The sequence below is a fragment of the Mauremys mutica genome, chromosome 1 (genome assembly GCF_020497125.1).
Source record: "Mauremys mutica isolate MM-2020 ecotype Southern chromosome 1, ASM2049712v1, whole genome shotgun sequence".
NCBI lineage: Eukaryota > Metazoa > Chordata > Testudines > Geoemydidae > Mauremys > Mauremys mutica.
In genome coordinates this window covers 154,947,013-154,959,091 of record NC_059072.1, presented here as the reverse complement: position 1 = coordinate 154,959,091, position 12,079 = coordinate 154,947,013, and the positions used below count along the sequence as shown (strand labels likewise).

General features: G+C 40.3%; 1 protein-coding gene across 6 annotated transcripts in view; it reads right to left on the bottom strand.

Moving 5' to 3' along the window:
• The window catches only part of SPAG17 (sperm associated antigen 17), a 282,801-nt gene that overhangs the window by 178,920 nt on the left and 91,802 nt on the right, over positions 1-12,079 (bottom strand). For all 6 annotated transcript variants that reach the window (XM_045000967.1, XM_045000963.1, XM_045000962.1 and 3 more), the window contains 3 exons: positions 11,576-11,770; positions 9,497-9,678; positions 1,801-1,935 (listed from right to left, as the gene is read on the bottom strand). In XM_045000967.1, the coding sequence (XP_044856902.1) occupies positions 1,801-1,935; positions 9,497-9,678; positions 11,576-11,770 (512 nt within the window). The remainder of the gene's footprint in view (positions 1-1,800; positions 1,936-9,496; positions 9,679-11,575; positions 11,771-12,079) is intronic.

Genomic DNA, 12,079 nt, shown 5'->3' with positions numbered 1-12,079 from the left:
AGCTGGCTGCCGGTGGGTACTAAGCACCCACTAATTTTTTTCTGTGAGTGCTCCAGCCCTGAGGTAGTACAGAGGCAGTACAGTATTTCCTGTATTTTTCCACCACCGCTTCCTGATTGATTACTGGTTCCACATGGTGTCCAGTTGACTGGTAAGTCCGTAACTCTGGTGTTTGTATCTTTGAGGTTCCTACTGTATAATTTTCTTATTTTTCATATTGTAATGTTTGTAAAGTAAAAAATAATAAAAATCTTAATGAAAAAAGACCCCAGCCTCGTTCTGCAAAATGGTTGAACCATCTTTGCTGACATTTTCCAAAAAATTCAGTCTGAGGCAGACCCCTAAACATGTGAAATTTCAACCCAATGGTAGTTTGGCAAAGTCAAAAGCAACTAAAAACCAGGATCTTATAACGGAGTGTTGGAAAATGTTAACTAAAGACTTTGCTATGTGACCCACCTATAATTAGCAGACACTTTCTAAATTCATTTTCAGGCGCACATTGCTTTCTCGGTAAAAACCAGTATCATGGGGCTTAAATTTCTTCTGGTTTTGGTGGCTTTTTTTTGCAGCCCAGAGGTGAATTTTTTTTTCCGTTATGGACAAAGATATTTGGCAATTCTGACTTCTCCAAGTTGGGAAAAGAGAGGAGTGGGAATGGAGATAAGAAAGTGTCATGCTTTGAGATATCAAATTTTCCATAAAACTCAAAATGACCATTTAAAAATATTAATTTTGGCACCTCTTCAGGTTTGCTTGTGTTTTAAAAAATTTAGTTGAAAAATAAACAAATTAGAAATGATTTAAATTAGGTTCCCTTTTCCTAACTGAGGGAATTAGAACATCAAATGGATGAAGGGCTGTCCAGAGACACATGGACACAAACTACACTGTAGTTGGCTATCATATCTGTCCATTGAGAAAATGCAACTCCCTTTATCTCAATGATGTTTATACATTGATATATATATCAAAGCAGACATGTAAAATAAGTTTTATTACAAAGTGTTTAATTTTTCACTTTAGATATCAAAGACTTTCAAGTATGCAATAAAAGCTTAGGCTAAAATTTGCAAAGATTCTTGGTTCCTCAGTTTTTGAAAGGCTAACATTCAAAAGTAGTGGAGATTTTTGAATATTTATATCTTACTTTGTAAATGAACTGATCTGGCAAGTTACTCCATGCCAGATGACCTCTGGGCATGCAGAATCCCTGTGATGGGGTGCACTCACTCTGCACTGGATGGGGAAGGTTAATTTCTTGCTGTGGGCTGAGCAAGCCACGCCCCCACTGGACATGCCCCTGGTGCAGCACTAGTATAAAAGGGAGCAGCCCAGCTCAGCCTGGGCTGACAGCTGAGGAGGAATAACACTCCTTGCTGGCTTCAGCCCAGGAGCAGCTGGACCCTCTTAGTGCGGAAGATGGAGGCGCTGAGACATGCGGACGCCCAAGAGGGATCAGCATTGCTAGGAACCCCATGCACTGAGAGGTCTGGGGACCCTGATGATGTTTTGACAGCAACTCCAGGAGACATGGTAGGAAGTGGCCTGATTCTCAAGCTGGTGGTGGTTTTTTGTTTTGTTTTGGGTTTGTTTGTTTTCAATTTTGAGGATTTAACACTTAAGATAAAGAGCCAGATTCTCATTTACACAAGGTCACATAAGTAGTAAATGGCCTGGGTTTGATTTTTTTGAGTGGAGTAGTTAGAACATGCAGTTTCACTTAAATTAGTACCTAATTACTGCGCATAACCATGACCTATTGCAAAGCGTCCCTTCATAAGTTGCAGAAGGCTGTACCTGTTTGTTCTTTGTTATTACAGGGACATTAATAAAGTTGGTGTTTTCCAAGTAGTGCTGATGTTGTCTTTTCCAGTCCAGACAGTCATACATCAAACAAGCCATGCTTTCAAATAGCACAGTTCCAAATGCAAGCTATGAGAAAAGAAACACAGATATGATGGATCAAGTTTATACACAAAACAGCACAGTGGAACTCAACCACCAACTAGCAACTCTCTAAGCAAGAAACCTACAATCCTTTTAAAATGTTTCCCCTTATTAATTCAAAATGCTAATTTGTAATGTCAGTCTAAGAAAACAGGGCTTCTTGTTGGGGGTGATGAGTGAAGAATTTTTTCAAGATCTCCCTCATCTTTCCTTTTTATTCTCCCAACTATCACATCATAGTCCAGGGGTAGGCAACCTATGGCACATGTGCCGAAGGCGGCATGCGAGCTGATTTTCAGTGGCACTCACACTGCCCGGATCCTGGCTACCGGTCCGGAGGGCTCTGCATTTTAATTTAATTTTAAATGAAGCTTCTTAAACATTTTGAAACCTTATTAACTTTACATACAACAATAGTTTAGTTATATATTATAGACTTCTAGAAAGAGACCTTCTAAAAACATTAAAATGTATTACCGGCACGCAAAACCTGAAATCAGAGTGAATAAATGAAGACTCGGCATAGCACTTCTGAAAGGTTGCTGACCCGTCATAGTCTGTAACATATTGAATGGTCTATATGTGTAACACTGCCTATAGTGGCTGGAGTTCTACAGAAGATTAAAATGGTACTATTAATGTCAGTTAAAGCCGATTCTTCTTTAGATATATGGCATGTGTCTATAGGCTAAATGCACAAAAGTAAGAAGGGAATGCCTAATTCCTAGTCCTAGTTAGGATCCCAGGCTTTCCATATAACGCATGGGGAGAATCAGGTACCCGAGGAAGGATCCTCAGAAGTGAGCAAGCTAAATGGGGACCTAAGGCAGATAGGAGTGAAATGTAGAGGAATGGTGCAGGACGTAGACCTAGAACCTCAAAGGTATTTAGGCACTTAAGTACCATTCATCTAGGCCTCTAGGCACCTGACTGACAGGGTGAATTGGGGTGCCTATCTCTGTTCAGGATTCTCAATTGTGAATCATCTCCTGGAGTTAGGTGCCTAAGCCAGCTCAGCCATTTAGGCAGCCCATGCCCTAGCAGATGAAAAACCAGAAAAAATCCTCCCAATAACCAGGGTACTCACCTCGGATGTGAGAGACCAGGATTCAAGACTCTTCTCTGCCTCTTTTTGGAGCAAGGACTTGAACAGCTCCAACAGGTCTCCCACATCCCATGTGAGGGCCCTCGCCACTGGGCTATATGCTATTCTTTGTAGATCCCTTTTTCAATCTTTCCTGTCTGAGCTGTTCCATTTTTGTTCTGTTTATACAGTGCTTAGCATTAGGTATTCTAGGCATTGCAGTATTAGAAATAATAAATATTCATTAGAGCAGGCATTTGAAACTGGGTTGCCTACATCCCAGGTGACTGCCCTAACCACTGGGCTATTGGGTATTCTGGATTCACATTCACATATGTACCCATCCACTGTGTGCCATGCCCCAGCCCGTAGGTGTGTTCTGAGGATGTCCATGGGATTGAACCCCAGGTAAGATAGATAGTGGGAATGCCTATTTTGACAATCCCGCTTCAGAGCTCTGAGAAGCTCATTAGCTGTGGGGAAGTGTCAGGACTTAGGTGGCTTTACACCTGCCTACTAGCAGAAATTGAGTCACTTAGGCAGCAGCTGAGTTGTGAGAATGTCAGTGAAGCCTAAAGGTGAATCAAGGCATCTATGGAGGAATTTAGGTGCCTAAGTACCTTTTGTAGATTTAAGATGATGTTCTTTTTTTGTAACAGAAGGTACTGTATTCTCTCCCTCATATCAAATTTGCAGGTTTTAATTTGTGCAGCTGTAATTGCATGCAGCTGTATATTGCTACAAGTGACCACACTCCCTCCATCCAAGAAAGGCAGGACAAGCCTCCTTACAGAATTCAATGTCATTCCACAGTACTCCTACTGTTTGCTGTCCTGGGGTGGGGGGTGGGAAGACCTCAAGACCTGAACTCTGATTCCACAGGTGGAAGCAGTATGATGCCACTAGACCACATAAAGGCCAAAAGTATATTTGAATGAAGCTGTAAGTTGGAGGGTGGAAGCTTCTGATGTGTTTTGCTGTGGATTTTACTAAATACTGAATGATGTAGTGGAAAGAATAAAACAACAGAGACAGGGTTTGCCATCACCATGAGACTGACATCACATGGGGCCAGATATCCAATTCCAACCTGAGGCCAACTCAAGCTTCACTTTGTATTAGCTGGCTTGGCCATATTCTTCTGTGTATGCTAGGCATCACAAAAATGATACATGAGATATTTTTTCTTGGGCAAAACAAAAATAGTCAATTTTTTTGGATGAAATTTTAATAGTTTTGTCTGTCAAGACAGTGTGTGTAAAGTCAAGTGACTTTAACGCTTTGAGATTCATCGGTCTTTCCTGTACTGGGTTTCCCTGTTCTGAATGGTATTAATGTATGAGTGTATGCTGTATGAATATAGTGTGAAAGGTAGATCTTTCTTTCCCTCCTGGAAAACTAGGATTAGTACAAATAGGCAAATGGGTGTATGTAAAAAGCTAATCTGAGTGGCTGCCTGGCTGCTGATGACTGGATAGTCAGATTAGCTAAACCCTGCTGGAGTCATGGGTGCAACAGGTTAGCAAATAGGAACCAGAAACACAGGAGACGGGACCAAAAAAATGAAACTTGAGGAGAAAGGGGGCTAGTCAGAGAAGCTCTGGCTCAGAGCTGGCAAGTTAGTCTAATGTTATCTTTGGCTGAGAACCTTATAAAGTTATTTCTGGTAACCTCTGATGTGTTTTGTTGATTTTGGTTCTTTCCCCCATACTGGGGAGAATGAATACTTTCAGTTTTCTTTGCTCTGACTAGTTTGGTGCATCCATTTTGTGTGTAAGCTGAGTCAGTCACTTGGGTCAAAAATTTAAAAAAATAAAAAATAATTATAGTAATTATTATAATGATTTTACAAGGCTGTTTTAGGTTCCCAAACTTGAGACATGTTGAAGGAACCTGATTTTACATAAGTGCTAAGCACACACTTTCTGAAACTCAGGGTTCTTTAAGGTGTCTCAAGTTAGACACCCAAAATCACCAATCACTTTTGATATGATTTGTTTTTATGACAGGATACTTCAAGATTAGTAAGGCAAGTCATTTTTGAACAACAGGAATTTTGAAAAGTTAGTGTTTTTTATTTTTTTAAAAGTCTGAACTTCTTTTCTTTTTTCCAACCCAAAACATCTGTCAAACATGGTTGATCTAGAAACCTCCTCATGTTTGTTTCTATTATTCATCAGTGGTTACTAGGACACTGGAACATTTTAATTAAGGCTTGTTGGAATGTTTTGAACATGCATTATAAACAAAATGAGAAATTCTATAGACATTACAAGCAACATGAACTGCCAATGTTTAACAAGACCAACAGCTAGGATAAGATGAGAGTTTCTAATATCAATTCCCCACCATGTCTCCTCCCAGCACACACAAACTTTGTCAAAAACCTCACACCCTGTTTTCCGTCTAAAACTTGCCACCTGTACTTTTTGGGCATAGCAGGGTGTTTTGGGAAAGTCTGATATTTGTGGCAAGGCACATTTTCAAAATATGCAAACCTGAATAAAGGTAATTTACTTATGTTATATGTCAATCTCTCTTCTTTCAGATAGCATGTCTGGCAGTCCTTCATTTGAGTCCTCCCCATGCATGTCCTGGAGGCAGTTCAGAGCTGTATTTAACCTCACTAAAGACTTTCCAGAGGGAATCCACCAAAATAGACTTACTGCATCCATTCACTGTATACTATGATATGGTCCTATGTTCTTTGGTATCCCTTCTATATGTATTTCTTTAAAGCCCTACAACCCCCCCGCCCCCCTCCCACACACTTCTTTAGAGTCTATATTGGTCTCTGAGAAATTGAGAAATGTAAATTGAGACTTTCAATCTACTCAAAGAACTATAGTACACATATCTTTTCTCTCCCTTTTCAGTACTGACAGTAAAGATACTTACTGTTGGAATATTCATAAGCAACAGACCCATAAAAGAGATGAGAATGAGAGGATTTTAACTGAATGACTGAAGAACTGCTCTCCCAAAATGAACATCGAATCTGAAGGTCAGGTGAAGAAAGTAATGCCATGTGGGCTGAACTTCCAGTAGCAGTTCTACATGTTTCCACAAATGAGGCATTTTCAAGGTATGCCTTAGAAGCCACTGCGGAATTAGCCAAATGCAATCTGATCCCTTCAGTTTTGAGGGACTTGCTAGTTCACTGATTGTTTATATGCAGAATTTAATCCACTAATATAAGTGTTGGGCGGAAATAGTCTGTCCTCTAACTCTATTACTATAAACCACAAATAAACTGGAAGAAATTATGGAATGTGTTATGGTAGTTGTGACGCTGTACCCCATAATGCTTTATGGGAATATGACTATTCATCCTATTTGTACACATATATCATTTTTGTACTTGATGTTTAGAATATTGGCGGTATACTTGCTTGATTTCTAAGTAAGCTTTGTAAGGCATTTGGTCAGCTTCTTTAGAAAGGAATTTGCAAAGTTAAGTGCCCAATCAGGAAGCACTTAAGGAACAATGGAGGAACAATGGATCTTGGAATGCTCCAATCCACATAAGAAGTCTTCTTGAGGTTGTTCAAGGTAGCATGTGAACCATGGCTGCTACCTGTAGTTCTGAGTCATGCATGGACATGTGACTTACCCATGTGACTCCAAAACTCCATCTTGGAGCTGGACTTTGCATAGGGGAGAGGAGGGGGTCTCCACCCACAAGAGAAAGTCTATTTAAATGCCAGGAGACCCCTCCATTTGTTTTTTTTCAGCTGGCTAAAGAGAGAGCCTCTCCACCCCCAAGGATACCTGAAAGGAACTGGAACAAAGGACAGTAACTACAGCGGGTGTGAGTGATTGATGGACCCAGACTAGAAGGAGACTAGTCCGTAAAAGGAAGCTTACTGGGTGAGATTTTATTTGTATTCAGTTTCTTAGACATAGACTTGCATGTTCTATTTTATTTTACTTGGTAATTCACTTTGTCTGTTACTACTTGGAACTACTTAAATCTTACTTTCTGTATTTAATTAAATCACTTTTTACTTATTATTTAACCCAGATTATGTATTAATATCTGCGGGGGGGGGGGGGAGACAGCTGTGCATATCTCTCTGTCAGTGTTATAGAGGGCGAATGATTCATGAGTTTACCTTGTATAAGCATTATACAGATTTATTTGGGTTTAGACCCCATTGGGAGTTGGGCATCTGAGTGTTAAAGACAAGAACACTTCTGTAACTGCTTTCAGTTAAGTCTGCAGCTTTGGGGCAAGTAATTCAGACCCTGGGTCTTTGTTGGAGCAGACAGGTGTGCCTGGCTCAGCAAGCACAGGGTGCTGGGGTCCCAAACTGGCAGGGAAAGCAGGGGCAGAAGTAGTCTTGGCACATCAGTTGGCAGTCCCCAAGGGGGTTTCTGTGATCCAACCCGTCACAGTAGTTTAGGATTTTTTCCCCTCATCTAATGTGAACAGGGAGACACTGGATCCCTTGCTATGGTAAAGATCTGGAGTAGGAACACCTAGAGCCTGCTTGGGCTTTCTCTGCTACTTCCTGGTCACACTGATCCTTGCTAAGAAGGAGTGGGGTACAAAATACTTTTTAGTAGAGGGCTGTCCTCCCTTTTTTTGCACTGCAGCTATGCTGAATTCTGCTATATTTGAAGCAGTACTGTGGGGAGGGAGATCCTCCATGTGGTACCAGATTGAGTGACCTCGTTGAACAGAGCCAATGATGCTCTGAGAGGAAATGGAAGAGAAGAAAAAAAGCTCACATGGGAGGATGAGCTGAGGATACAGGCAGAAAGGAAATATTAGAAAAGAAGAACAGAAAAATTGGATGAATGGACTTTAAGGTGGATAAAAAGTTGGCTAGATTATCGGGCTCAGCGGGTAGTGATCAATGGCTTGATGTCTAGTTGGCAGCCAGTATCAATCTAAGGGGTCAATCCTGGGGCCGGTTTTGTTCAACATCTTTATTAATGATCTGGATGATGGGATTAATTGCACCCTCAGCAAGTTTGCAGATGACACTAAACTTGGGGGAGAGGTAGATATGCTGGTGGCTAAGGATAGGATCCAGAGTGACCTAGACAAATTGAAGGATTGGGTGAAAAGAAATCTGATGAGGTTCAACAAGGACAAGTGCAGAGTTCTGCACTTAGGAAGGAAGAATCCTATGCACCGCTACAGGCTGGGGACCGACTGGCTAAGCAGCTGTTCTGCAGAAAAGGACCTGAGGATTACAATGGATGAGAAGCTGGATATGAGTCCAGTGTGGATATGAACAGTGTGCCCTTATTGTCAAAAAGGCCAATGGCATATTGGGCTGTATTAGTAGGAGCATTGCCAGCAGATTGAGGGAAGTGATTATTCCCCTCTTTTTTGGCACTGGTGAGGCCACACCTAGAGTACTGCGTCCAGTTTTGGTACCCCCACTACAGAAGGGGTGTGGACAAATTGGAGAGAGTCCAGCGGAGGGCAACAAAAATAATTAGGGGGCTGGGGCACATGACTTACAAGTTGAGGCTCAGGGAGCTGGGGTTATTTAGTCTGCAGAAGAGAAGAGTGAGGGGGCATTTGATAGCAGCCTTCAGTTACCTGAAGGGGGGTTCCAAAGAGGCTGTTCTCAGTGGTGGCAAATGACAGAACAAGAAGCAATGGTCTCAAGTTGCAGTGGGGGAGGTCTAGGTTGGATATTTAGTTGGGGATTGGTCCTGATTTGAGCAGGGGGTTGGACTAGATGACCTCCTGAGGTCCCTTGCAAACCTGATATTCTATGATTCTCTGAAAAAGAGAATTCAATCTGCAGAAGAATAAAGACAAAAAATGTGGGGGAAGAGTTCTGAGCTGGGGCACCTCTGTGGATGAAAGAAGTGCTGGTTGGCTTCTACTGGGTAATTGGTCTTTAAGAAAGAGGGCTGGTGGCCATAATTGTGTACTGCATTTGAAGCATACTTTGGGGCTGACCCCCCAGAGGCAATGCGGGATGTGCATTAGAACATCATATCTCAACAATGGCTTGCACAGAAATTCCACATTTGTTTTATTATTCCTTTATTTTCATTTGCCCTCAATGAGATCTAGGACACAGATCTATTGTTAAAGGGCTGGCAATATAATTTTGGAGTTATTCAATACCGATATTTGAACCTCTAATGAGGAGTGTGTGGAAGCTATGAATTTGTTTACTATTAGACTTCAAAGAGATTACAAACTCTGCAACCATGGCTCACGGTTTAGAAACTCACTATCTAAAACACTGGTTCAAAGAACATAGAAGCCCTATAGATACACCCAGCAAGTTTATAAGGTGTGGAAAATAAATGGCTTTCATTCAAGGAGATATTCTCCACAGGCATAGTTTGTATGCTCTGTAAACCAATCAGTCCGGTTCCAAGTTTTACAGACACACACAGCTCAAATTCCCACTGTACTTAAATTGCTGTTAAATGCTATAAAAACTAAGTGGGCAGCTCATTGTGAAAGAGGAAACTACTGACCATCATATCACTATTAGTCCAGTCTGTGGGAAAGGTATTTTCCTTTACTATGTGATGAAGTCTGGCAACATCAAAGAGAGATGATCCATGTTTCCCACTGTTCAGAATTGGCTCCAAGTATTTCCAGAACGTTTCCAAATCTTTGATGGCTTTAGCTTTCTTCCTTTTTTCAGCTTCTACAACTATAAATGCATCGTTATTAGATAAATTATAGCATATTTGTATCCCAATATCTCCTTTTTACATGGGAATAGTGAGTCTGAGACATATTTCTGGAATATTGAGAAGGAAACATGAATTGCAGGTTGGTCTACTCTACCCAAAGTGTTCTTCAAAAAATTCCCATTCTTAAACAAATTCCCAGAAAAATATCTGAGGTCAAGCCCAACTTAAGGTTGTAAATACAAAACAAAAATATAAGGAGGGAAAAACTTCATAGGACGTTGCACTTGAAGAAACAACAAATAAATGCCTGAAATCCAAAATCTAAGGTTATACTTATCAAAATGCCTTCGGTCTAAACTAGTAACTGTTCTTTAAATGTGAGGTAGATAAGTGTTGTTATCCACATTTTATAGATGTTGAAACTAAGACAAAGAGAGATTAAAGTACATTTCATCAGTGAAATGTGATTGTAGAAACGTCAGTGCAGGTTTCCATGTTTATTGTATTGTAAAGATCAAATTTCAAATGTACCTGGATAATGAGGAAAAAATGATTTTTCTAAATGCCAGCCCTGCAAACTCACTCTGGGATCATGGCCTGATTGTTGGAGTTGCTGAGAATCTGCAGCTGCAAATGCTATGATTTCATTTGGAGTTCTGGATGCTCAGCACCTCTAAAAATCAGGCGTGGGGCTAAATTTATCCCTGGTATAACTCCAGTGATCCAGAGGCGTCTAAAGTTGATAACCCCAAAAATACAGTAGTGGACTGTTCTGAAACGTTTGGCCTATGTACCTTTCCCAAGGCCAGACAAGGATTCTGTGGCAGTCATGAAGAGAACCCTGGACTATCCTTCCTCAACTAAGGCACTTCCATCTACTGATGTTGCTCAAGGGTTGTTATCAAAGCAATGTGAATTGGAAAATTATGTCTGAGTATCTGGTACAGATATTTATATGTTTAATATGATACAACGCAGTGGGAGTATCTCAAACCAACCCAATAGCTTTCTTTGACAGGGTAATAAAAGAATGGATGGGGGGAAGTGGTAGATGTGGTATATCCTGACTTTAGTAAAGCTTTTGATACTGTCTCGCGTGACCTTCTCATAAACATATTAGGGAAATGCAACCTACATGGAGCTACTATAAGGTGGGTGCAAAACTGGTTGGAAAACTGTTCCCAGAGAGTAGTTATCAGTGGTTCACAGTCATGCTGGAAGGACATAACAAATACACTGACAATTCATGGCACTTTAATTCTGCTGAATGAATCCAGTTACAGGATTTATTCTTTGATTTCACCAATTGATTCTTTGACTCCATCAGTCTTAAAGAGCTTGAGATGCATCTTCAGTTCCTGCAACTGATAAATGTTTTAAGAGACTTGACAGACAATTTATTCAAAATCTGGAGTCCTTTCATTGAAATTTTTGACCTATAAGTTTCATTTATACTAATACTATATCAATTTTTCCAAAGTGACAGGTGGGCTAGATGCCACTAATTAATTATTCTTCAATGTAAGATCTAGAAAACTGGGAAAAGAAGGGAGTGAGGAAGAATATTAAGAGGAGAAAAATATTGTTGAATCTCTTCTTCTGTAAATATTGGACAAGAAAATTTTCCATCTCTAATAGTTGTGATATCATAGTACATCTCATGGGGATTACAAGGCAAAGCAAGTACTGGCACTAGTGACAAGCGTCAAAGAAGCTAACTGGCTGACTCCTAAGTGGTAGCATACAAATATTCAGCTCATTTCCTCCTGTAGGCCTAGATATTTAAAACATTTTAAAAAGAGAGCACAGGCACTCAGATAACACAATGCTAAGCATGGATAAGAATTTAAATAAAATTTTAAAAATAGAATATTTAGGATTTTATAAAGGATATTTGTCCTATCACTAGCTTACCTTCAGGTGTAAGTAATGATTCTTCTTGCAGTTTAGCTGCTCCCAAGTATGTCTGCAATGGCTCGTAATTTTCAGAAGAAATCTTAATTACATTTGAGATACTGACCCCAAGCTCAGACAGTACAGGCAGTAACTGAGGGTTGTGGAAACCCCAAATTATGAAGTAATATTGGGCACCATCATCTGGCTCATCATCTGTTCAAAATATCGAAATCACCAGTCACATTACAAAAGGAGAGCAGATTAGAATAGATCGTTTATATTAAAGTATATTGTAGCTCAATTGCATAGCAACAGCTATATTTAAGGTTGCACAAATATTTCTATTGTAACCCCTTTTGTTCTGATGCACACAATTTTCTGAACTTTCATCTTTTAGACTGAAATTTTCCAACTGGTTTCTGTAGCAACCTGCATGGAACTTGTAGGGAGGAGCATAGCTTGCAGAAGTGAAGAATTTGGAGGAGGCACCAGGAAGCCAGTATGTTTGCACCTGGCAAGAGT